A 27,601-nucleotide genomic window follows, 5' to 3' on the forward strand; every position below is an offset into this window, starting at 1 on the left:
TCCCTCTGTGTGTCTTTATACAGAACTCAATGAACTTGCCTCCAGACAAAGCAAGATTACTACGGCAGTACGACAACGAGAAGAAGTGGGAACTCATTTGTGACCAGGTACAGTACATTCTTTCTTTCTCGTACCTCCTCCGTTCTCCCAGTAAATCTAATAAAAGCCATTGGGGTTCAAAACAATAGACAATTTTTTTGGGTGCAAAATATCTTAATTTGTACACGCAGAAGAAAAAAGTTATACAGATTTGGAACAACATGAGTAAATGATTAAAGAATTTTCGGTAACACTTTAGAATACTGTTCCATCTTTAATGAATAACTACACAGGAATGAGTAATGCTGTATTAACACTCTAGTAACTAATATTAACTAACAAGAAACTGATTAATAAATTAGTAAGTAATAGTGCTTAGTCGAATGTGATCTAATCAGTAACTACCATTCTTTTCACACCTCACAGAGGACTACTAAGAACTACTATACAGGTTCCTAATTAACATAAATAATGAATAATGTATAATTCATTCTAAAGTTAAGATCATGGTAACCCACTTGTAATGACTCAAGTGTTACTAAATCCTTCAGAAGGAATTACTAATTATTTGGATCAGTTTTTTAAAGTGAAAAGCTTGATAACTCTCTGGTAATGACTGAAGTCATTGTAAACTTTTGACGTTTTTGTAAGGTTTTGGATAGTAATGACTCAAGTGTTACTACATCCTTCTATAGGAATTACTGGCCATTTGGATCAGTATTCTAAAGTGAAGATCATGATAACCTACTAGTAATTACTATCCAAAACTTTACAAAAACCTCAAGAGCTTACAATGATTTCAGTAGGGAGCTATCATGCTTTTCACTTTAGAATACTGATCCAAATAACTAGTAGTTCCTTCAGAAGGATGTAGTAACACTTGAGTCATTACTAGTGGGTTACCATTACCTCTTTTTTTTTATTCATGTTAATTATGAACCTGTATATAGTAGTTAATAGTAGTCCGGAAGTTATGAAAAAAATAGTAGTTATTGATTAGCTAATAGTGAACTAGCACATTCAAATGAGCACTATTCCTTACTAATTCGTTAATCAGAGTTTCTTTTTAGTCAATATTAGTAGTGTTAATATTGTATTACTGTGTATTTATTCATTAATGACGGAACAGTATACTAAAGTGTTACAGAGTTTTCATTTATGGGTGGACTTTATGGTGTCACACTCTGGTTACGTTGTTTACCATGGACACAGTTTCATGGAATTCGGCTGGTCCCGGTCATGTATTTTAGATTTTACCATGCATGTCAGTGAGACAAGTGTGGGCAATCTGTATTACAGTCAGTCATTGTTCGTTCATTAGGTGACCTTGTGTCCCTGCAGACATAATATATAGTCTTTATCTTGTCCTCATGAAGACAACACAACTTGTCTGGCTGTTGTTGTTGTTGTTTTTTTGATACTCCGTTAATACTCATCATACACTGTGTCTATCCCATACTCTACATGAACTCTACAGGCCCATCATGTGACCCCACTGATAATCTTTTATATCAGTAGACACTGTCTTGTAGAGATCACATGAGCCACCATGTTAACCAAATCACTACTACTAATAATAGTAACAATACATTTTACATTTTCAACAAAAAAAAAAAAAAACATAATTCTGTATGATTTATAAGCTTATTCCTAAAAGAAATCCCCACAAGGAAAAGGATTTTGGACATTTCCATCTTTGTGGGGACAAATGTCCCCATAATGTAGAGTTTACCTGAACCACACACATACATAAACACCGGCCACATATTAACTGTCAATGTGATATCTATGGCTGATGTGTTGTGTGTGTGCCGGGGACTTGTATTGTTTTGAGCAGAACTATGTCTCTTTCTCTTTCCTGTTATGCACTGCTGTTGTTGGCTGTTGCCAAGGACAACACCCACATGAGTGAGAGAAATGTATACACATTTGATTTAGAATATAATCAAATTATTAGTATGAGTAAGTATTATACATAAATGATAAAGGTTATGCTTTATTTTGAGTTCGCTTTTTAACATTCTTCTTACTTTAAGTAGCTTTGCAACTACATGTCATTAGAGTATTAGTAGATTGTTAGGCCGTGTGTCCACCAAAGCGTTTTTTTACACGGCTGGCTGGCGTATTTAATTGTTTTCAATGGGAGCGCTGTGTTTTTAGAACGCCATGAGCGCAACGAGGCACTGAGCGAGTATTTCACGCTCAGCGTTTTTTACTTTTCGCCGAGAGTTGAAGAATGTTCAACTTTGAGTAAAACTCAGCGCTCATCACTGTCACTTTTCACCCAGCTGTCCAATCACAGTGGAGGAGGGGCGAGACAAATACAACACTGACCAACCGTCACATTCTGCTTGTACAACGTCAACAGATGAAAACAAGCAATATAATAACATAATAAAATAATTTAAAACAAGAGCCATAGGAAAAACTTTACATTGTATTAGCAATTTTTATATAAAGAATCGATACAGAAACAAACTATCTGTGAAATGATATACTAGTAACACTTCCGCGGATATTTCGTATCATAACAAGCAAAGAGTCTCAACTGAAAAACTAAACGCTGCTCTGCCAAAACGCTCTCAAGCGCCCACAGCGAGGCATTTTCAGCAGAGCGACTAGTGTTTTCAGCTGGATAAAAACGCTTTGATGGACACACGGTCTTAGGTTAGGGTTAGGGTCTGGGTTAGTAGAATAAGTTGACATGTACTTGCAAAGTTACTTATAGTCAGTAGAATGTCTGTTAGAGGACCATCACAATAAAGAGTTAGCAGATATTGAGCAGACAGTCTAATACTCGAATGACTGGTAGTTGACATGTACATGCAAAGTTACTTAGTTAGTAGAATATCTAAAGTGGACTATCTAAATAAAGTGTTACCATGATTAATAGTAATCACAGCACTTTCTTCTCTAGCACTTTCTTTGTAAAGATTTTTAGAAATTACATTTATGAAATGCATATCCCTTGTACAGTCAAACCAAAATGTATTCAGACAACTTCAACATTTTCTCATATTATCACAGTTTATTTGCTATATTTAATAAAATAGTAATAAAATAGTAATAATGACTTTGATAGAAAGGTATGCAATGGATTACAATCAACCAATCAGCTGTCAGCTGTTAAATTTAAGTACACAATTAGATAATACCAATTTAGGTCAACCAATTACCAAACAACGCTTCATTTTGTTCAGTCTGTGGTGTAAAAGGTTGCATTAGCAATTAAATAAAAAACACTTGGACAAACAGCAAAACATGGTCAGGTCAAAGTGTCTGTAAAATTTGGAAAAATGAACTATAGTGCCCTGCACCCACTTAAAAAAAAAAAAATAATAATAAAAAAAAAATTAATAAATATATATATATATATATATATATATATATATATATATATATATATATATATATATATATATATATATATATATATATATATATATATATATATATATATATATATATATATATATATATATATATATATATTGGTGTCTGAATAATTTCTGGTTTGACTGTATAAAAAATATGACAGTTGTAATAACTGTGGAGAAAACATACTTTTTGTAGTGATTATATTATATTATATTGTAGAGACCATCATCATTTCATTTTTGACCTATCTTTAACTATAGCATTTTGAACTTTAATTAAACATATGCTGAGTTTAACACATTTGACAAGATTAAGGACACACGGCGAGACATGTGGACTTATGTTAATATCACACTATTGGCCAGTTGAAAGTAGTTTAGTCTGAAAAATGACAAATCTCTCTTGGGAGAATTTAGAGCAGTGTGCTTGTGTTTGTGTAAAAACAATCTGTAATCTGTCATAGTCAATGGAAAACCTCTCCCACAAATGGAATACTTTGTTTCGCCAGTTTGTTCATTTCAAAATTAGCAATTAGATTAAACCACTCCAGTCAGATGGATTACTTTTACGATGTCTATATGACCTTTTTGAAGCTTGAAAGTTTTGAGGAAATGGACTTTCAAGGGAGGGACAGAAATCAAAACATCATTAAAACATCTTAACAAAAGTAAGGGTGAGTAAATTATGACATAATTTTCATTTTTGGGCGAACTATCCCTTTAACAAATCATCAACGTTATCATCTTAGAATTGTTCAGCCAAACTTTGTTAAGCTAGTTGGGACAACATTCTGGGGATGTGAAGATTGAAAGAAATCAACATGTATTCGTTTCTGTGACTTAAAAAGTCCCACAAATTGGATAAACCCACTCCATATTGCAACTACAGTACTAGCACAAAACTAACATACGAAAACTTTTACTCAAAATCAGTAAAAGCATGAACACATGTTTTTATCTCTCCCTTCCAGGAAAGATTCCAGGTGAAGAATCCTCCTCACACGTACATCCACAAGTTACAGAGTTATCTTGACCCGGCTGTGACCAGAAAGGTGAGTTCTGGTCTTATTCCCTCAGTGTGGAGTGGTCTGTGTGTGTGTGTGTGTGTGTGTGTGTGTGTGTGTGCTAAGGCTGTGTGATAGATGACCTCAGACACAAAATAGTTCCTGATAACTCAGTTATCTTGGCTACAGTGCTGCCCTTACAATAGAATGGAGAGGAACAGCAGGCATTCTACTTCCTACTGGGCTAAAAGTTACTACTTGCTTGGGCAAACTTGATTCTTGTGATAGGGATCACATTTTTGAAATTTAAAAATTTCAAATTTAAAAATTTCTTTACAGCTGATTTCTGGTGCAGGGAAAGTGCCTAACCTTAAAGGGGTCTTGTCATGAGGGATCAGAGCTCCAAGCTTAAAACTTCCTCCAAAATAACTGTTTATTGAAAGTGAGCTGTTCTAATGTCAGTTCTGATGTCAGACAGATGTATGAACACATAATGGCCCAAATTGCATGCCAACAACACTTGGCCAGTGACAGTAAGGTAGTAAGGAGCAAAAAGTATACGCCTAAACATCAGGCCAACTAAAGGTTAGAGTAAAATGTAGTAGTCCACAATCTAGACTCACATAGCCAGACTTGTAACTTTCGCCTTAAAGATTGGTCAAGATTGCAGTTTATTCTGGCCAAGTCTGTCTCACCAACATGCGCATCGGAAATGCCCATATTATAAACCAAGTTCTTTCTAAGCACAACTTTCGACTTTCCAGTCTTGAATTAAATATACATCAGACGGTCAGTAAATTGATAGAATCTGCGACCAACCGTATCTTTGGATTATGCGTATGCATCGCTTGGCTATGTGTTGCACCTTCCACTCTGCATATTCTTCTGAAGAATCGTAGCAGAAGAAATAAGCGCAAAAGATCTTTCAGTCTGAGCTATTTAAAACAAGTGGTTTGACTTTAGAGTATCCCTGAGAGGACAGAAATTCTCTTAAACAAACGTCTTAACCGTCACCCTTAGGTAGCCTAAGTGTGTATACAAAGCATTTTGCGGTAGTTTCTGGCAAAACACGGCAATCATGAAACGGTCGCTATGGTTACTGAATCTCTCACAATAAACAGAACAATGGACAACTAACTTTTAAACAAGTTTAAGTTTACTACAACTATACAGATGTATTACAATATGTGACTTATGGAGATTATTAAATGGTCTCTGGCAGACGACATAGAACATCCTAAAATTCAAACAGTTTGAAATCACATTCTGGGGGGCGGTCAGACTGCCGGTACACAAGAAAAAGTGAAGGTACACTACAGATTAAAATATAGAAGTGCCAGTGCATACCGGCCCACTTCGACCACCTTTTAATACCTTATAGAGTGACGTCACATTCCCACTAGAACACGCCCCCTCAGCCGGACTGAACCGGACTCGAGTAAAACAAATGATTATCAGCTTACTAAAGGTTGGACTCGATAGTGTTCCTTACAACTTACCAAAGATCCAGTGATCCATGGATATTGACATGCAGCCAGGAATCGTGTTTCCTGACATTTATATGTACCTGATTTCAATGGCGAGGAAATACATAAAGCAAATTTGTGTGTGAACGCTTTATATACAATATAGGTAGGTCTACATCTGGGTGATCGCTTAAACACTTTTTCCATAAGTTGAATACGGAAGGCGATTCGCCGGAAGCTTGATAATTTACTTTATAAAGTTTTAAATATGGATATTTTTCTTACATAAACGCATCGCTTCGCTTCAGAAGGCCTTTATTAACCCCCCGGAGCCGTGTGGAGCAGTTTTATTATGGACAGATGCACTTTTTTGGACTTCAAAATTGACCTAACAGTCACTGCCATTATAAAGCTTGGAAGAGCCAGGACATATTTAATATAACTCTGATTTTATTCATCTGAAAGAAGAATGTCATATACACCTAGGATGACTTGAGGGTGAGTAAATTATGGGATAGTTAAAATTTTGGGGTGAACTATCCCTTTAAATCAATGTTGTATATAGTTTTATATCATCCAGCCTTATAGTTTTTGTCTGTGTTTATTTAAAAACATCCAATTATGCAGAAAGATGGTAAATACTGAATTGATGAGACAATATATAGGTTATGATTTTCCCCTAAAATTCAACATATTGGCACAAAAATCCACATTTCGCTGCCTCGCGGCATTCACGCTGAAAACCAATGCTGCCTCTCAGTCTTTTTGCCACTCAGTGGGCGTAACCACATCACTCCGGCCAATGGTGGCGTCACATGCATATCCTCTATTCTGATCACTGAAATGCACTTCGGTACTTCCTTCTCAAAAATTAACACAAAATCAACCATGTTTGAGTTTAGCAGGTGACGTCTCAAGAAATCTGTTTTAGTCCTTTCTAAGCGTGACATTTTTACTTTATTGCAATGCATAACACTTAAGCAATTAAGGGGTACTACTAAATGATGACCTTAAGTTCTAAATCAAGTACTGAATCTATGTCAGGTATGCCATTTAAAATAAAACATCGACTGTTCCTGGTCCTGCTGTTTAGCCTGGACATGACAAAGCAAATGTGTGTTTACTCTTCCATTTGTCCTGTTGTCAGGAGTGGCTCAAGCATGTGTATTATCAGAAATTGAATGGGCATCTGTATACTGTATCCAGTTTAAACAGCGGCAACAGTCTCTATTCACTGTTGATGCAATGAGACTCTGGTGTCTGGTGTAGACAGGTTTTAGCATTAAAGGAACAGCTCAGGAACTTTTTTTGAAAATAGGCTCATTTTCCAATTCCCCTAGAGTTAAACAGTTGAGTTTTACCGTTTTCGAATCCATTCAGCCAATCTCCGGATATGGCGGTAGAACTTTTAACATAGCTTAGCATAGATCATTGAATCTGATTAGACCGTTAGCATCTCGCTCAAAAATGACCAAAGACTTTCAATATTTTTCCTATTTAAAACTTGACTCTTCTGTAGTTACATCGTGTACTAAGACCGACGGAAAAATGAAAATGAAAAGCAGACGAAATGATATTACACAGCACCTGAAAATAGGCTAACTTCCATCAACATAACCAACGCGACAACCTGCTTGCACAGGGAGCGTGCTGCGGACTATTTTCACGTGCTGCGTAATATCATTGTCAGTGGGTGGGGTCTATAGTGCAATGCAAAGAGGGTGTTTACATGAAAAAAAACAAAAAACAATTTGTTGATGTTTTTCTGTAGAGGCAGTTATATGCAAATGTGTTTTTTGTGACGTCACAAATCCCACAACATCCAAATGAGCCATTTTTGGAGCTTGGATAAATACATGTTTTTTTGTTGTTGTTATCGTTGTTTTTTCTTAAAATTTTAGACATGTCAAGTTGCCAAATAATTGGAGATGCCAAAAAAAAAATAATGAAATTCCTCAAAAATATATAACAGACTTGTGCATGCTTACTATACGACTCTTGTTCATCACTGTAATCGTCTTTACCTTGGAGCAGTTTACACAACACCATTTAAAACTAAATAGTTTCGACTTTTTATGCATTTTTGCCGTTTATTTACACGACAACAGCGTTTTGGGGGGCTGAAAACGTAAACTTTTGAAGATGGATTTCAAAGAGCACGTTTTTGAAACCGACACCCTTATCACCATAGTTTGTAAACTACAAAAATGAATCTGTGAAAACAGTGACGTCATGCACATGCATGGGTTATTACGTGTTTAGTTTATAGGCTTTTTGTTTCTTTTTTTGCAAATGAAAGGATACAGATATTAACAGTAAGAAATAAGGGGGGTATAGGGACATCATCACAAGTGGTTATAAGAATTGCACAAATCAACACAACATTTTGTCATCAAGAAAAATTAAAGGTTCCTTACAACAGACTCCAGGATAATATATGTTTTCGAAGCCTTTGTGTTTAAAGGTTTTGACATTTTGACACAAGGAAGTAAAAAGGGACTTTATATCAGAGGAGAACATTCTAAAATTGGGATTACAGTAAATGTTTCTGGCTTTGTGAAGAGGAAATTTACCCAGAAGACAAAGTAATAATACTGTATTATCAAGATTAACATCCTTCGAATCAAAATCGGACAAACAAAATGATAGATTATGTAATTCATTTCTATAGGCATGTGCGTGCACTGTAGTAAAATAATGCGTATGCAGGTGCGTAGTCTTTCTTTACAAAGTGACATCGCCAACTACTGACTTGGCATGCACAATACAGCGTTATTAGTCATTTTCGCAGATCCGTGTGAATGGGGATTGTTTTGATAACGTTGTCTTCCATTTTTAGTACATTGTTGTCGTGCAAACGAACCCCTTGATTACAACCCACATCCATATAAAAATTTACTAGAGAGACGCTGACTTGCTTTATCCAGCCGAGAAACATAGTTTGAGTATCATCTGGCCAGCGGTGGGATATTTTGACGTTCCGTTCAGTCTGTATTTCACACAGCGTGATGAGTGAGGGCTCGTGCTCTTCAGAAACAATCACAGAATACGACAGAGCTTGTGTTTTAAAGCTAAACAGACACTGGAATGAATAATTCACTGACAACTGGCTGCGAGTCACTGTTCTCTGATGGAATGAGCCTGGTTTTCTTTACATTAATGCTGTTTTGGACTGATTGTTTGAATGAATTACTGGAAAATTGGACTAAAAACTTCCCTGGAGTTTAGTGGCTTGAAATGATCTGATCGCAAATACATTTTAAATACAAATTTCCGCCTACCAGGGTTACAGGTGATTGCGCCATTGTAGATGCTCAGTGTGATAAACTCCCAACTTCTAAGGTCATGTAACCGAGTGACATTAATGGCACAATGTCACGTGCTTCAGTAATTTATTTGTGTTAAATTATTGTGTTAAATCACGTGTTAACATTGGACAGCACGTCTTTCATATGGTGTGGACTCTGAAGGTGCTCTTGAGCTGATCTCATGGGCGTTACACGCCGGCGGCTGACATCATGTCCCTGAGCTCAGAGAAAGTACAGAACAAGAACAAAAATGGGATGGGGGATCAATTGAAGATGTGGTGAAAGAGAAAAGGAGGATGAAAGACTTGAGACACACAAAAAGTAATAGACAGTGGGAAATAAATATAAAGTCCCAGTGAAGGTAGATGACGAACACAATGAAAGCGAAAAAGAGAAAGAGACAGAGAGAGTTATGGCTGTACATTCTGGCCATGGTTCTTTTCTGCAGACTTGAACAATTGTTACTTTGTGTGCGCGGAGAGCTTTACATACGGTGCATTCCACACACGGCTCTCAGCCAATCAGATCGCAGCAGGAAGAGGGTCATTCCAGAGGGTCCTGAAGAATGTCTGCGCCATTGATTCCAATCCAGGATGACCTCTCTGGAGAACTGCTTTCTTTTTCCCATTCTTTTTCCCTCTCCCTCTCTCTCTCTCTCTCTCTCTCTCTCTCTCCAGCCGCAGCTGGGAATGCTTAAAGTTGAGGTGGGAGCGTGAGCTCTGCACACACACTGAAAACACACTGCACTCCACATGTGCCAAACACACCCACGCTGGGAACAACAGAGCACACACTCCCCTCTTTTTCTCTATACCCACTATTTCTGTTGTTTTTATGCGCCTGTCTCTTCACTTTGTCACTCTCAGTCCTAATTTGCATAATATCCATCCTACATATTATTTAAGATTAGAATGAATGTGTACCAAATCATAGTTTAGTAATAAAGTAAGCTAAAAGTGGCCAAGTTTTACACTTTTTTTTTTTGAAGTGGGGTTTTTTGAAGTGTGATAGTTTGTGGTGGATGACTTTCGACTTATTAATAATCAATCATCAAAAAGGATATTGTTTGCCTTCAAAAAATAAACAATAACCAGTCCGTTCTCAGGTGCGTAGGACAAAAAAGTTAAACAGCTAAATAGCCAAAATTGTCCACACACTGAAAAACACACAATTAGACCAAAACAAGGGTCTATCAAAAATATATCTTTGATTGAAAATTTCACTTTTTTTACATGGCAAATGTTAAATTAAAGAAATATTTTTTATTCTTGTTTCTTGTTGTTTTGGTCTAATTTTTTTCAGTTTTTCAGTGTGCGGACAGTTTTGCCTTTTTTACATAAATGTGTGATTTTAAGTGAAATTATAACATTATAATAAAACTTTAAAAGTCACTGTGAAATGGCATTTGCTACCCATTGTATTTCTGTAATCTGACATATTCCCAAAAGAAACAGGGCTGCGTTTCCCAAAACTGTAGTTGCTGTAGGCTTGCGTCACTTCAGAGATTTCAATAATATGAAAAACCTCTACAGCTCTTCATCCTTATACTGTTTTCAGCAATTGCTTTATTAGCATCTATATTTATTTATTTCATTTAAATTTGTATCTTTTTCTTATAATTTAATTTTTTAATATACTAATTTAAACATCTGAGATAAAAGTGATTCTTAAATAAAATATATAATTGGGTAAATGTAACAGAGATACAGACATATTCTTTGTAACATTCACCCAACTCAAAATTTGGCATCATAAAAAATTAAAAGATTGAAAGCACAGTAAATTACAAATTAGTTTAAGGTAATGGGCTTATTTGGTTGTTTTCTCCACTTAGTCTCATAATAGGGTTGAGTCCAAACTGTGGGCCCACTTTTGTTCTCCGTAGCCATGGTTACAGTGGCTTTGTGGCCAACCTAATCACGTGTCAGGTGAAATGCATGTGAAAATGTCATCCAATGAGAGGGACACACTGCTTTTACCAGCTGAACGGGATATGCTGCCAAATCTTAACTCAAAACTGCTGCTGCAGTTCTGCTACACTAATTCGACGGCAGCCATGATGATGATGAGTGGCAGGCCAGGCATTAATAATCAATTTGATTCACTGATGTCAGACACTGAAATGATTGCATCAAAGGGTGTTAGAGAGGGAATGACAGTGAAAAAGAGGAAGGGAATGGAGACATGTATTAAAGGCGCACTGACGTGCCTTTAAATGCACAGCATTATTCAATGTGTTTAGGGATGTCACAATACCAAAATTCCAGTAGTCGGTACCAATACTATAAAAAAAATGACAGTACTAGGTACCAATTTTGGTACCACAGCAAAAAAAAATTATTTATTTTTTATTTAACTATTAAAAAAAAAAAATGTATTCAATAAGTTTATTATTTATGATGATAATCATTATAAGTAAATAATACATACATATTTAAAGGCTGTATGCTGTTTAAAAGTAAACATTGTTTATAAAAAGGATCAAGTGAAACATAAGCAACCATCTAGGCATAATATTATTAATTATTATTAGTAGAGACGTATTATTATCACATAGAGACGTAGCTAAATCTACTGTACAACAGTAGCCTAATATATTTGTGACCCTGTCTGTGAAAACCCAGCTAAAGTCATTTTTTTTGTCATTCGCTGTTTTATACATAAAATCATCCTACATAATGTAAAGAACATTCTGTGAAAATATAACCTTGATATCTTTAATATTGACTGAGTAAGATCATGTCAAAAGTTAGCTGAATTTCGACCTCAGAAAATCATGATTTTGAGAAATTCCAATCTTAAAATCAAGCGTATTTTTGAAATTGTAAAACATTTTAACCATTATTATTCTGATAATGTGCCATATACCACATTAAAGCTAAGATTCTCCCATTTTCAGTGATATAGGACACATTTATGGGAAAATTCTTAGTTTTGTAAAACAAGTCTATTTATTATGATGTGCATGTCCAAAAAGCGTGAAACATTGAAACGAATGGGGGCACCACAAGAGCTTGATTTACCAAGTCAGTTCACTCTAATGATTTGTAGGCTATAACTTTATTAGTAAAATGAAATCTCAGTAGAAAATGTCATTAATATGCCTATATATATCCATTAATATATAAAACATCCATAGAAAATCTCACTGTGTAACATTTGGAGTAAATCCAGGAGTAGGCCTAATGCCCTAACAAGTTAACAGGTCAGTCTCAAACTTTGTGCAGATAGTTAGTCATAACTGTGAATCTTCACTTGTCTCACAATTCGATTAGATTATGATTCATTAGGATTTTTTCATGGCTCATTGTGCTTAATAACTCTTTTAGCCTACATAAAGCACGTCCTGCACTTTATGTTCTCATTCATGCATGTTCTATTCGTATAAGTTTACAAAACCGAAACCAAAACATCAGACGCAAAAGCTTTGCTTCCGAAGGACACACGCAACTTTTTTATATTAATATATAATACGGGTTCTTTATTTAGCCTACAAAAAACAGTAGGCCTATATAAATAATTATTAATTAAATTATCAGCTGTTCTGTTCCTTGCACTTCACTTGCCGCGGCCGCCCTGTCATAGAGCGAATTCATTAACCCAGCGCATCAGCATCCAAAAACCAAACTATTTAGACATGTCGCAGCCATTAAATGTCTTTAAAATAAGATGGATGTATAGGCAGAAGGTGGAGTTAGGAAACAAATAAACTGTTCCTAAAATGTCGGTGATGACACAAAGAAATCCACACAGAAATCGGAACCCGGCTTAAGTCGCCGTTTTCTTGCCTTTCCCGACACTGATCTGATCCTTGGTCGTGCGGATTGATATTATGGTCTGTTTGCACTTTGTAATTGTAAAAAATACGTTTGATATAAAAAACCGAATGATATAAGAATCAGGAGTTGTTTCTGTGTCCAAAGTAAACAAAGAGACGATTCAAATCAATATTTAAGAAGCCCACGTCCGGTATTTTTTGGTGCAAAATAATAAAACGTAGCGTCAATAAAATCATTAATTTCAGTACTTATAATATTATAAATTAAAAATTGAGTACTGCATCTCAAAGCCCTTGGTATAATCTATCATTTACAGCAATAAACACAAATTGCCTGTTTTGGTCATTTTTATGGCTATGACTACTTTGACGCTCTATATCTCCTAATTAGATTATGCGACTTTAGCCGGGGTTTCACAGACGGGGTCACATTTTGTCAATTTCTTCATGTTAAACTGAACTTTAATTTTGACGGGTTGCCGTGAAGACCTTTGAGTGTCTGTGTTCATTATATGACAGTTTTCTCAAATGAAACGGTAAATTCTCATGAAGTGACGGTTTATGCGTTTGTGTCCTCATTTAGCGACACACGGGCCCGGCAGAGACTACAAAGACGAGCGAGTGTCACACACGTGTGTGTGCGCCCGCGCATCTGCGCCTGTCATCACACAGCCACGCAGATCATGCAGGAGTAATATTTAAATAGTATTTTGCTGTTTAATATTCACAGACAAAAGTATATATTCGGCTACATATATATACATATTCATACATATTGAGCTACAATATACTCTGGAGTCGGTACTACTGGAACTACAGAAATGCTGGCATCGTCACATTTTTTAAATTTCAGTAACGACTTGGTACCGAAGTACCGGTACTTGTGACATCCCTAAATGTGTTGGTTTAATTTCCACTGAAACAGGAAGACAGGGCGGGACATATCAAATAGCTCCTCACCTTTTTAAAATAGCCAATAGTGTTTTGTTTATAACGCAGCTCGGCCAGAGCTAATCTCCTCCCTGTCGCTTTAAAACAGCATTCTTTGTATGTGGCGACTCGATCATATGATCTGCTCTATATTTCTTCACACCCTGAAGAAACTTACCAATTCACAAAATTAAAGGAATGCATAGCTGATATAAAAAATTGGATGACTAGTAAACTCTGAGTACAATGTTAATGTTAATTGGGTTAAATGTTTGCTTTAAACAACCCAATCGCTGGGTTAAAACAACCCAATTGCTGGGTTAGTCCATTTTCAACCCAACTTGGGTTATTTTTAACCCAGCATTTTTTAGAGTGTATGTTTACCCTGAAATGAGGGAAACTCTGAGTTTTCTGTTTCAGAATGGGAGGTATGTCAAACCTGAGAAAGCAGGTCAAGCCCATTTCTGAAAGAGAGGTAACTTATACTCAGAGTCAGTTACCAGGGTAACTTACTCTGTGAATCTGACCAAGTCAGGAGCAGGTTTCTTCGATATCCTCCCCCTTTTTAAAGCATCATCAGTGTTTAAATACTTTATTCATTCATTCAAACTGCACAAATGCTTTTTTTGTAGTATTTTGTCACATTTCAAGTACAAATATCAAAAAATTAGAATTAAATCTAAATCTAAAGTAAGTGAAGTTTACTTAAACAAGTTAATGATCTGCCACTTGACAAAAATACAAAGTAAGAAAAGCATTTTTTGCAGTGCAGGAACATTCATTCATTGCTCATATTTTCATCACGAGGACACCGTCAAAGTGACAAAAATGGCATGTCCTTTTATACAGGATCCTGACGTTCACTTGATAAACCTCTAGAAGTAACCTAATCATTAGAGATTCCTTTAGGATTTCCAGTGGTTGGACGCATTGATGACACATATTCCCATCATCACACTTTCTGAAAACGGATTATTGTGTGGAATGGAAGAATGCTGCCAGATGGTAGTCCGAGATATATGCCATAACCACAGCTGTTAAATACATTTATTAACAATTTTTATGGTCAACTTTATTTCCTACAAATACTTTATTCTTTTTCCTGTTGGATTTTAATATTCTTCCTCCATCTCCTCTTCATCTGTCAGTGGTGCTGGTGTTTGGCTGGCCTGAGTAGAAGTCAAATATTAATGTCATTACCCTAATAAATAAATGTAACAGGTGAGATCAGAGAACATAGACCCTTTTCACATTTCCAGGTTTCTCAGAGCGGAAGTCGTCATAGTTGGGTTCACTTTTATATCGGTGAATGAGAGAATACATTAAACATATATATTTTGTGTCCCCATTTGCTCAAATAGCAAAAGAAAAACTCCACAATAGTGATTTCACAACTTTCAAAAAGAGGGAAAAAGAGTGAAAAGAGAGAAAGATATATTTTTTTACCATCACTCCCATAGACGCTGTATTAGAAACAGCCTCACAGCAGAAAAAAACACATCTCTTTACTATGACACACATAGAACATTATCAATTTATATTATTTAAATCAGTTAAATTATTGTTAAGCTGCATTAACTAGGTCAGCCGGAACTGGGGACACTTCCCATAACACCTACTCGTGTAAATGGCCACAAAGTAAATAACTACTGATTATTTTCAATGGAAATGAATCAATCAAAAACTTACTTTAGCTGGACAATAACTTTTTTTCTAGATCTGATGTACAGCCAAAACAATCTCTCTTCCATTAATTTCCTATTGTCACTGTAAAGCTGCTTTGAAACAATCTATATTGTGAAAAGCGCTATATAAATGAAAGTGACTTAACTTGAAAATATGCTATCATGTCTCTGGACCGGAGCTGTGGTGGTTCACATGACACTAACATGAAACCAGACTTCATTCACCCCAATGGAAAGCATATTTACACTCTATGAATCATTCCCTATCCCCTATATAGTGCATTAGGTAGAAAATAGTAAATGTGTGAACAAGTGACCAATATTAGCTGTAGCTTCAGCATCTATTTATAATGTAGGGGGCGTGACACTTCAGATTCTAGAGAGCATTTGATTGGACAGAAAATCTGATGAGAATCTCAAGTGCAGAGTGATGTCATTAAAATCATTGAGCCAAAATTGAACGCTTATATCTTCTAAATGTGAATTTTGTCATTGTTTTGGAGCACACTAGCTTATAGATAAGTAAGCTAACATATTCATACTAAAAGCCAAAAAACTTACTGAAAATTTTGAATGCATGGGGACTTTAAGACACCTAATTCTTATACTATGTACTTCAAGTGTGTATTTATCAGGTGCTAGAAACATATATTGTTTTGAGTAAGCAAAATAATATACCAATGCTGGGACATGTTACCTTGCCATAAAACTTTGTCTTGATACAACACACCCATTTGTTGCATTCCATTGTTTACAATTGAGCATTAGGCTGCTAAATCAGCTTAAAATCACTTTAGTTTTATCTTAATGTGAAATGTATGCTCATATTATATCTAATTTAGCTTTTATTTATGGAGAAATTAAGTTGTAAGAAGCCAAAAAATATTATATTGACCTACATTAAGGAACATTTTTATCTTAACCTATGTCTGAAAGCATATGGATTAGGACTATGGTCTTTATAATATCTTTTTACTTTATGTGAATGTTTTTGTATTTAGGAAAATAAATATTTGTTATTATTATTAAATTTAAGGTTTGACTTTAAACCAAACCATAAATATCATTTGAAAAAAATATATGATTTTAAGTTGGTTCAACGTATCTTTTTTTTTTCCCAGTGTAGAGGAGACCTGTGTGACTTTTTCTTCATTTGCTGTTTATTTAATCCCATTGTTGTCTAGAAGAAAGTGCCTAATGTTCGGTACACGTTGTACAATTTTGGGCTGTCCTAGACAAAAGATGACCAATCGTGTTGATTTCTGTGATCATGGCTCCTAAACGGTGGTCCTACATCGTACAGTGAGAGAAGTTCAAAGATGGCCGTTGTCACAGTCTTCATGATCATCTCGTCAGCATGATCATCTCACAGTGTGTTTGCTGATACGACCTACGTCTACTGACTAGCCAATAAAAATGCAACATACTAAAGTAAAAATTAAAACTACTTACCTCAAGCTCCATTTGCAAATTTGGCATGCCAAGTTGGCCTCTTCTCCCTAGCCATGATCGCGTCCATATTCTCCTCTTTCACTTCCTCCTTTTTTTCATTGCATATTACAAACCACAATTGCCAAAGTGCACTTCATCTTGCTCTATTTGTTTACCACTAGCGCATTCAGATGACCTTTTATGGCCCCACTTTATATTAGGTGGCCTTAAGTACTATGTACTTACATCAAAAAATAAGTACAATGTACTTACTGTGTTCAAATTGTATTGCAAAACACCTTTGCTGATATGGTGGGATACGGGTAGAGTTAGGGACAGTTGTGGTGGTGTGGGTAAGTTTAAAGGTCCCGTTTTTCGTGTTTTTTTGAAGCTTTGATTGTGTTTACAGTGTACAATATAACATGTGTTCATGTTTCGCGTGTAAAAAAACACAGTATTTTTCACACAATTTACTTATCTGTATACTGCTGTTTTCACTGTCCTCAAAACGGCTTGAAAGATTTCCCTGTTCTATGAAATCCCTCCTTCAGAAATACGTAACGAGTTCTGATTGTGCCAGCGGTTCCCGTGTTGTGATTCGACAGCAGCTTAGGGCACGCAGAGCGCACGTTACCGGAAAGGTCACGCCTCTCACCATAACGGGGATGCATGCGCTCAATGATCTCTAAGTACAGCGTCCCTGGGAAAGCCAAACAAAGGTGACTTGACTCCGGGATGAAAATAACAGCGTCTCAACGACATGGCAACAAACAAACTATACGAACGCAACCGAACGCAACACTTCCTATTCTCCACGCGGGAGCAACAAGACCACGCCCCCTTTTTCGCGCGTTCTTGTGGGCGGAGGTTAGTCGACATACTGCTCTACTGACGTAATTAAAGCAGGAAATACCAGGATGTAGTCCTAACCAGCCGTTCGCTGTAGGCTTTGAAAGGGAACTTCTGTTAAATAAAATATCTCGCTTGGCATTGAACTTTGAGCTTTATAATTTTACAGGTATTATAAATGCTCTAACAGCAACATTACACACTAACTAAAGTTTGAAAAATGGGATCACGAAGAACAGGACCTTTAATGGTAGGGTTAGGTGTAAGGGAAGTGTCAACTGTGTAATTACAAATGTAACTACAGAAATTAATTACAGACGTAATTACATGCAGGTATTTTTTTAAATGTAAGTACAATGTAAAAACATGTATGTACACAATAAGTGCATTGTATCAAATGATTCATTAAAATGTTAGTACATAGTAGTTAAGGCCACCTAATATAAAGTGGGTCCTATTTTATTCTTCTATACTAACTTGTGTCGTAGTCTCATCATTGAACAGTCTACATACATGTCACCCAATTTTATTAGATCCATGTCGTGCAGTGTGATTTGTAATAATTTTATCATGACCTAAATTGCACAGTCTGTTGCAGGCATAATAGATGAAGGTTGCAATACAGACTTTTTTTTCTGTCTTCCGTAGAAATTCAGGAGGAGAGTGCAGGAGTCGACGCAGGTCCTGCGGGAGCTGGAAATCTCATTACGGACCAATCACATTGGGTGAGTTCATCTGCGTTCATTAAATACTGCTCACACTGGAGCTGTGATCACTGTTCGAACACAGACACACTCCTGAAGGAAAACTGTAGCACTACAAAAGCCCTCATGCAAATTGAATTGAAACTTAAAGAATGGTCTTTTGTCTGAGCAGCATATGCACCAGCCAAATATTCCTGACAGGACTTGTCATATTTGTGCCCAGTGGAATTTTGCAAGAATGCCAGTCGATAGGTTTTGTGGAAATCTCTACACAACCTAATCAGGACTATTCTTACAAGTACTCTGAAAATGTTCAGAATGTAATAGTGTAATGCTTACTGAATAATACACTGCATGTACGCAGCGTTCACTGGCCACTTTAGGTACACCTGTTCAACTGCTTGTTGTAAATATCTAATCAGCCAGTCACAGGGCAGCAACTCAATGCATTTAAGAATGTAGACATTAGGGCTGCGTCCAAAAACTGGAAAAGGCTGCCTTCGGAGGACAAATTTCAAGGTAGGAAGGCAACAAGCCATGTCTGAATCCAATGTTAGCTTCACTTCCTGTATCCTGAGATTCCTTCATCTGAGATTCCTTCATCTTATCAATTTTTGAAGGCAGTATAGATGTATCCTTCGCTGCCTTTGATATCCCACAATCCTATGCATTCGGTGACAGTTGAGCTAGAAAAGAAAGATGGTGTCTGAAAGTTGCGGTTGCAGTTTGTGTGTAAATATACGTTTTTGACCAACATTTTCCACTTCTGATGTCATTTCTAGCAAGAAATTACTACTGTATTAAGAAAATGTTTGTTTCGTTCTCACCAAAGCTCGCTCTATTTTGCTGTAGATCATTAAACTGTTACACTGCCTCAGAAGTTTGTCTGAAATCAGTTTTGTGAGGTACCTTTGTGCACTTACGCTGCCTTACAAGTCACTGCCAAATAAAGCAGCGAGGCAACTGCTGAGTCAGCTGCCTAGTTTTTCGGATGCAGCCGTGTGTTCCGCTTGAAGCAGCGCTGTGCAGACCGATCGGTGTGTGTCAGGGATGTCCAAACTCAGTCCTGGAGGGTTGAATGTTTCTAGCGTGCCTAGTAAAGCCTTGATTAGCTTGTTTAGGTGTGTTTAATTTGAGTTGGAGCTGAACTGGGGCAGGACAGGGCCCTCCAGGAGCAGGATTGGACACACCTGGTGTATGACATGAAAATACAGCGAGAGCGATTCGAAAGCATATGGAGCCGTCTGCTCTCTAAATGCTCTCGCAGTACTTTGTCATACACCGATCGATCTGCGCAGCACCGCGTCAAGTCAACACATCTATTGTCAAGAAGATCTGTTGAAATTCAAACTGAGCATTAGAGATTATTAGGGAAGTGACTTTGAATGTGGCATGATTGTTGGTGCCAGACGTGCTGGTCCTAGGGTTTACAGAGAAATTACTGAAAAATATAATTGGTTAAATGTAACAGAGATACAGACATATTCTCTGTAACATTCACCCAATTCAAAAGATTTAAAGTACAGTACATCACAGTAGTTAAAGGCACTTAGTGTTGGGCAAGCTACTCTGAAACTGTAGCTTTACAAGCTACAAGCTACTCGTAAGTTAATGTAGTTAAGTTACATTCAAGCTACCCTTCTGAAAAAGTAGTTAGCTACACTACAAGTTACTATCAAAAGTAGCTAGTTACATTTTTCATTTCTTTTTTTTACAATTACATTGTTAAATAACTGAATAATTGTTAAATAATTAAGTTATTAAAATATTTGGGGTTTAAAACAACATAATGCAATGCAATTATGATTTCAACAAGGATAGGGTGAATTCAGGTTTATCAGGACACTTTTTTCCCCAGTCATTTCAATGGCAAAAATTGTCTGAATCATTTGATATTGTAAACTATAAACACAATACTCAAATATAGCCTGTACCTCAAACTGGCTGTCAAAGTGCAAAATTGCTACAAATTTAACATCAGTGCAAGAACATAATGTATACAACTTAAATTAAATACTCAGGAGTCACAGCACATGCAGTGATGGAGAGTGAGGAACCGCTCTGAGACGGCAGTCAGCTGCTCGCGTGAACAGTGCGCTTTGCTCAACATTTTTTTTTTTTTTTTGAATTGTTTCATTTAAAGTCGACATTTCAAGCTTTCTATACACACACACATTTCTCATTTCTGTGAGGTAAGTAGCCTATACGCTGAGTTTCGGTTCATTTATGCAATACGAAATTCACTTTAAAGAAATGCTTTCTACAAAACAAAACTTAATGAAGTAGTCAAAATCATTCCTGACCCACTCCATATCTTCTGTCATATTACGCATCTTATGATGTGTCCTTTCTTACTCATGCTGTTACTTTTCATAATCAACATTGATGAAAATAAAAAATAACATTATAATATTTACCATTAATATGAAACAAAATACGTTTTTTTAATGGCTAAAACGTTTTTTTTAATGGTTTAGTAGGCCACAGTACAGAGGAATTTCATGTCGGAGCGGGATTTGAGCAACGGCGCTTTACCGGTGAGTGTGAGCGGTTCATGAATGGAGCGTTCGCTTGGGCCGTGAGCGATTGAGTGGAGCGTTCTGGCATAGAGCGTCACACCGCTCCGCTTTGCTCATTACAGGCTCGTAACCCGTCAGAACCCAAAATGGAATTTAGCTTTAGGTCACACTACACAGCTTCTTGCTGGATAAAAAAGTTAGCTACTGGAGGGGTACACTGTTTTAAAAGTAAGTGAGCTACTGACAAGCTACTGAAAAATGTAGCTAAGCTAGTAGCGTCGCTACATGTAGCTAGCTACTGCCCAACACTAGTCACGCCTCTCCAATCATTCAATTGGACAATGGGGAAAAACGCGATGCCGTCGGGCCCTTTTTTTCGGAGCTTTTTTTTTTTTTCAACTTCATACACTCAGAGCGCTCCTTCAAAAACGCAAGGCGCAGCAGGCGGTTAAAATGCGAGAGACAAACAAAAGTATAAACAAGGCTTAATGAATGAAGATGGTAGAAGAAGACTGTACATTCCCGCGATGGACGTTTACGCATTACTTCGAGTTTGTCAGATATAAGGACAAGAAGAACGTAATAGTCAAATGCAAATGCAGTCAAATGCAACCTTTGCCTAAAACCGAAAGAACTATCAACGTCGCGAAATAACACTAGCAATTTAAAAAAACATCTCGTGCACTTTGTGCATGACAGTTTTGTGTTGTGCAGTGAACCTCTTGAATTCAAAGAGAATAAAATAATGACAACAATAAGAAACAAACAAATGTGCATCTTGTCATGGAATTAGAGTTTACATAGCCTCCAGTTCTGTTGTGTCTAATATGAATAGACCCAAGCTATTCCCAGATATTGCCAGATAATCACTTTACCCCTACCATACTTTTAACAGACTTGGATCGTTTGTGATTCTGTAATCCTTTCTTACATTGTCTTAAGCCTTCACTTTGCCAATTATATGCTATATTGTTAGTAGCCTGTATAGCCCACAGTCATAATGCTACATCATATCGCCTTCTACTGATGTAAAATGCTCTGTAGTACATTATGTCATTTTAGAATGTAATGTTCTACTTCTGTAGTTATTTTGGTGAAAGTAACTCAAAAGCAATACAGGAGTAATGTAACGCATTACAATTCTGAGATAGTAATATTGTAAGGTAAAGAATTACTTTAAAATGACGGTAAGAAGTAATCTATAATGTATTACAGTTTGGAAGTAACTTGCACAACACTGCTGCCAACAGAAAACCATTCAAAAAAGGCGCCTCTCACTGCAAACTCTAACTGTGGCAACACTGGAAGCCTCGCACATATGAGGTAAAAGTATCAGCGCCTGCACTTGCTGTAAAAGTAAGGTGGATATATTATTTTCTCAAAGGTATTGGATCCTAGGGGGTCGTTTACCATGTGATCCATGTGAATCTTTGTCATCTGTACAAAGACAAAATGTTTGCATTTTTTTTACATTGTCGTCATATAAACATACTCTCTGTCTTCAACCCTGCTCCTGGAGACCCACTATCCTGCAGAGTTTAGCTCCAGCCCTAATCGAACACAGCTGAACCAGCTAATCGAGCTTTTCAGGATCATTTGAAAAGTTGCTGCATTCACGCCGTGACGTTATATTCAGAGCTGTCCTCAGTTTGGGAATTATGCGTTTCTATGGCACTGCTATCAATGCCTAAATGAATCTGTATTGGTCAGGTGGTACAGCAGTCATGTGGCACAAGTAGGAGCTCTCAAACAATTCCCATCTTACAAGCTGTAATTATGAGCTCTACAAGGACGGACCGCTTTTTACATTTTGAAATCACGTAATTGAGGTAATTACGACATGGCTTGAACACACCTTATTGCATGCCAGTTGAGCTAAAGAAGGTTGTAAATTAACTTTGCAGGACAGTGGGTACCCAGGAGCATGTTTGAAGACCTAGGTAGTAGATCAAGGCTTCTCAAAACCTATCCTGGAGGAATGCCATGATGATCCGCCTGTGTTTTCAGAGTCTCAGAGCGACTCGGTTCACAGTAAGGGGTGACTACATCTCTGCATCTGCTCTGAGTTTGGGTCATTTAACGTGCTTTTGGGAGCACAGCATGCGCCAACCATCTTTCCCAAATTGCAATGGGAAAACGCTTGTCAACTAAAGAGAAGCTTTAAGGGCTCCCTGCGGGTTTCCTTCAAAAAAGTTTGATGGATAATGTTTGAAAATTAAGAAATGAACCCTTAAAAAGCCATTTTTTATATTTTTGATATATTTTGGATTTTATTATTTGTATCTCCAAGGATATTTTGCCCTATTAAAGTATAAAAAAAAGCTCATCAATATTGCTATGACTTATTAGATGCAAAAAAAAAGAGTCCTCAAATCTATATTTATTGTCTTTTTACACTGCTAAACAGTCATCTTCAACCTCAGGGGTGGTCAACTCTGCAGAATGGTAGCCCTCCAGGAGAAGAGTTGGACACCCCTGTTCTACCATAACATGAGCTGTGTAAAATCCTGCAAGAAAATATTTAAAATAGTTAAAAATGCAAAGATATAAAACTTAAAGGCAGTCAGAGAACTGCTGGGGGCTTCTGAGATTTTGGGAGAGCTGAAAACACACACCCAGTTGCATGCTGGGAACTAGGATTTACAGGAAGTGGAAATGCTGACGGAACTCAGGGAGGTCAGGAAAATGTCACAACAGGAAAAATGTTGGTGATATTGATGTGATATTCCAGTACCAAACAACACACACTCTTTCCTTGTCATCTCCTAAATGACTGTTATTATAGTTTCATTATTTCATGGGCAGTCCAGACCAGACAAACATACTCCCAGAAACCCAGAGCAGATAGACATACTGTACAGAGATTTAGCTACCATATGGTACTAAACTAGATTACATAAATGATCTAGCTAATCTAGATGAGATAAGAGTATTATCTGCCCACAGAGGGTTCGACAAACACAAAATAAAAGAACGGTACCACAAATCCTTTTCGCTAGTGTTTCTGTTCCTTCTTTTACAAACAATGTTAACACCAAGTTATATTTTAAGGGATAATGTACAGTCAGCTCCATTAAAAATAAAGAACATAGTGCAATATTTGACTTGCCATGTCATTGAATTAAGCATTCCCAAAATCATGTAATAAAAATGTGAAGTATGTCGTTTTTGCGACACTAGTAGCACCTAGCTGAAGTACAACAATGAAGCATATTTTCAAACAACTTTGCAAATGCCATTTTGAGCATTGCGCCTCCCCCGACTCAAACATCACAAACAGCTTTTTCAAGTGCTTGTGAAGGCATGTCTCAACAGGTAAAAAATAGGGTACTTTCAATGGAAGATCCAACATATTCAGAATACTTTTAGCTGTGTTACTGTGTGTCATAAGTGAGCAATAGAGTAGTGTAGAGTGAATGTCTTGCTTATAATAAACCCATCAAATATATCTGCAGCAGGTGCATTTTCAGACATGATGTGTCACAATTTTTTGAGGCATTCTACACTGGACTCATCAAAGTAAACATTATAAACTCTGGTACATTTGTCTTTCTGAACTGGTGCATGATGATATTGTATGGCATTAGTTCTCAACCCTGGTCCTGGTCCCTGGTCCAAACACTGCATGTTTTGAGATATCCAAACTGGTCACCAGCATAAGGTATGTTTTGCACTATGAGACCAGCATGGGATACTGGTTGCTGGTCCCCAACATGGAATGCTGATTTACCTGTACCCAACATGGGATTCTGCTTGCTGGTTTGTTTGTCCCCAACATGGGATGCTGGTTTTCTGATCCCCAACATTGGATGCTGGTTGCTGGTTTACTGGTTCCCAACATGGGATGCTGGTTTGCTGGTACCCAACATTGGATGCTGGTTTTTTGAACCCCAACATGGGATGCTGGTTGCTGGTTTACTGGTTCCCAACATGGGATGCTGGTTGCTGGTACCCAACATTGGATGCTGGTTTTCTGATCCCCAACATGGGATGCTGGTTTGCTGGTCCCCAGCATGGGATGCTGGTTGCTGGTACCCAACATTGGATGCTGGTTGCTGGTTTGCTGGTCCCCAACATGGGATGCTGGTTGCTGGTTTTCTGTTCCCCAACATGGGCTCCTGGTTGCTGGTACCAAACATGGGATGCTGGTTTACTGGTCCCCAACATGGGATGTTGTTTGCTGGTTTTCTGCTACCCAACTTAGAATGCTGGTTTGCTGGTCCCCAACATGGGATGCTGGTTGCTGGTTTTCTGCTCCCCAACATGGGATGCTTGTTTTCTGGTCCCCAACATGGGATTCTGGTTTGCTGGTCCCCAACATGGGTTGCTGGTTGCTGGTCCTCAACATGGGATATCTGGTTTGCTGGTCCCCAACATGGGCTGCTGGTTGTTTTTCCCCAACATGGGCTCCTGGTTGCTGGTCCCCAACATGATGCTGGTTTGCTGGTCCCCAACATGGGATGCTGGTTGCTGGTTTTCTGCTCCCCAACATGGGATGCTAGTTTTCTGGTCCCCAACATGGGATGCTGGTTTGCTGGTCCCCAACATGGGATTCTGGTTTGCTGGTCCCCAACATGGGTTGCTGGTCCCCAACATGATGCTGGTTTGCTGGTCCCCAACATGGGATGCTGGTTGCTGGTTTTCTGCTCCCCAACATGGGATGCTAGTTTTCTGGTCCCCAACATGGGATTCTGGTTTGCTGGTCCCCAACATGGGATTCTGGTTTGCTGGTACCAAACATTGGATGCTGGCTGCTGGTACCAAACATTGGATGCTGGTTTGCTGGTCCCCAACATGGGTTGCTGGTTGCTGGTCCTCAACATGGGATATCTGGTTTGCTGGTCCCCAACATGGGCTGCTGGTTGTTTTTCCCCAACATGGGCTCCTGGTTGCTGGTCCCCAACATGGGATGCTGGTTTGCTGGTCCCCAACATGGGATGCTGGTTTTCTGCTCCCCAACATGGGATGCTAGTTTTCTGGTCCCCAACATGATGCTGGTTTGCTGGTCCCCAAAATGGGATGCTGGTTGCTGGTTTTCTGCTCCCCAACATGGGATGCTAGTTTTCTGGTCCCCAACATGGGATGCTGGTTTGCTGGTCCCCAACATGGGATTCTGGTTTGCTGGTCCCCAACATGGGATGCTGGCTGCTGGTACCAAACATTGGATGCTGGTTTGCTGGTCCCCAACATGGGTTGCTGGTTGCTGGTCCTCAACATGGGATATCTGGTTTGCTGGTCCCCAACATGGGCTGCTGGTTGTTTTCCCCCAACATGGGATGCTGGTTTGCTGGTCCCCAACATGGAATGCTGGTTTGCTGGTCCCCAACATGGGCTGCTAGTTGTTGGTCCCCAACATGGGATGCTGGTTTGCTGGTCCTCAACATGGGATGCTGGTTTGCTGGTCCTCAACATGGGATGCAGGTTTGCTGGTCCCCAACATGGGCTGCTAGTTGTTGGTCGCCAACATGGGATGCTGGTTTGCTGGTCCCCAACATGGGATGCTGGTTGCTGGTTTGCTGGTCCCCAGCATGGGATTCTGGTTTGCTGGTCCCCAACATGGGATGCTGGTTGCTGGTTTGCTGGTCCCAGCATGGGATGCTGGTTTTCTGGTCCTCAACATGGGATGCTGGTTGCTGGTTCCAGCATGGGATGCTGGTTTTCTGGTCCCCAACATGGGATGCTGGTTGCTGGTACCCAACATGGGATGCTGGTTGCTGGTACCAAACATGGGATGCTGGTTGCTGGTTTGCTGGTCCCCAACATTGGATGCTGGTTTGCTGAGGATGTTCAAAAACAGCATTTCCATGTTCACTTATTACAAACCAGTTTGGCTTTATTTATTTCATGTTGTACATGTATAAAAGTCTTTTGAAGTCATCGTTAGGGTGATCAGTGTTTGCTTTAGTAGATCCCTAAAATATTTCATGCTTCTGACTGCAATGAAACTACATATCTTTTATGTTATTAACTGTCTCATTGAAAGAGATCTTTTTATAACCCTTGTTATTGAACAAACTGCTTATGATTATGGCTTCATTTGGCATTCTTCTTTGTTTTCATATCTCTATTTTTTTTTGGGGGGGGGGGGGGGGGTTAATTCTTTTTAACAGGTTTGAACTTATTTGTGTACAGATCCTTTGAAACAGGAGACAAATCCTTTGAACCTTTGAAATATTTTACCAGTTTGATTTTTCTCTGTTATTCAAACCTGCAGATGACAGTGATTAATAATGCATTTTCAATTCAACTTTCAAAAGAGGGAGCAAAATAAATTACAGTTATTATTATATATTACAATAAATCATGTTTTAATCTTATATTGTTTTTTTTATATAATCAATGTGTTAAATATAGAAATGTGCAAGGAAAAACAAATGTGCTTGTCCCCAAAACATTGCTTGCATACCTGTACATACAACTGGCCTACTCACACTTAACCCCGCAAAACCAGCTTCACTGGTTCACATGAACCATGTTCATGATAGTGGAGTTTGAGGGGATGGAAGTGAGC

At 37.9% G+C, this 27,601-nt stretch overlaps 1 protein-coding gene across 4 annotated transcripts in view; it reads left to right on the forward strand.

Moving 5' to 3' along the window:
- fmnl2a (formin-like 2a) overlaps positions 1-27,601 on the forward strand; it is a 141,211-nt gene that overhangs the window by 47,037 nt on the left and 66,573 nt on the right. For all 4 annotated transcript variants that reach the window (XM_079821919.1, XM_079821917.1, XM_079821918.1 and 1 more), the window contains exons 2-4: positions 24-107; positions 4,388-4,468; positions 18,516-18,592. In XM_079821919.1, the coding sequence (XP_079678045.1) occupies positions 24-107; positions 4,388-4,468; positions 18,516-18,592 (242 nt within the window). The remainder of the gene's footprint in view (positions 1-23; positions 108-4,387; positions 4,469-18,515; positions 18,593-27,601) is intronic.

The sequence above is a fragment of the Gobio gobio genome (assembly GCF_949357685.1).
Source record: "Gobio gobio genome assembly, chromosome: 7".
Lineage (NCBI taxonomy): Eukaryota > Metazoa > Chordata > Actinopteri > Cypriniformes > Gobionidae > Gobio > Gobio gobio.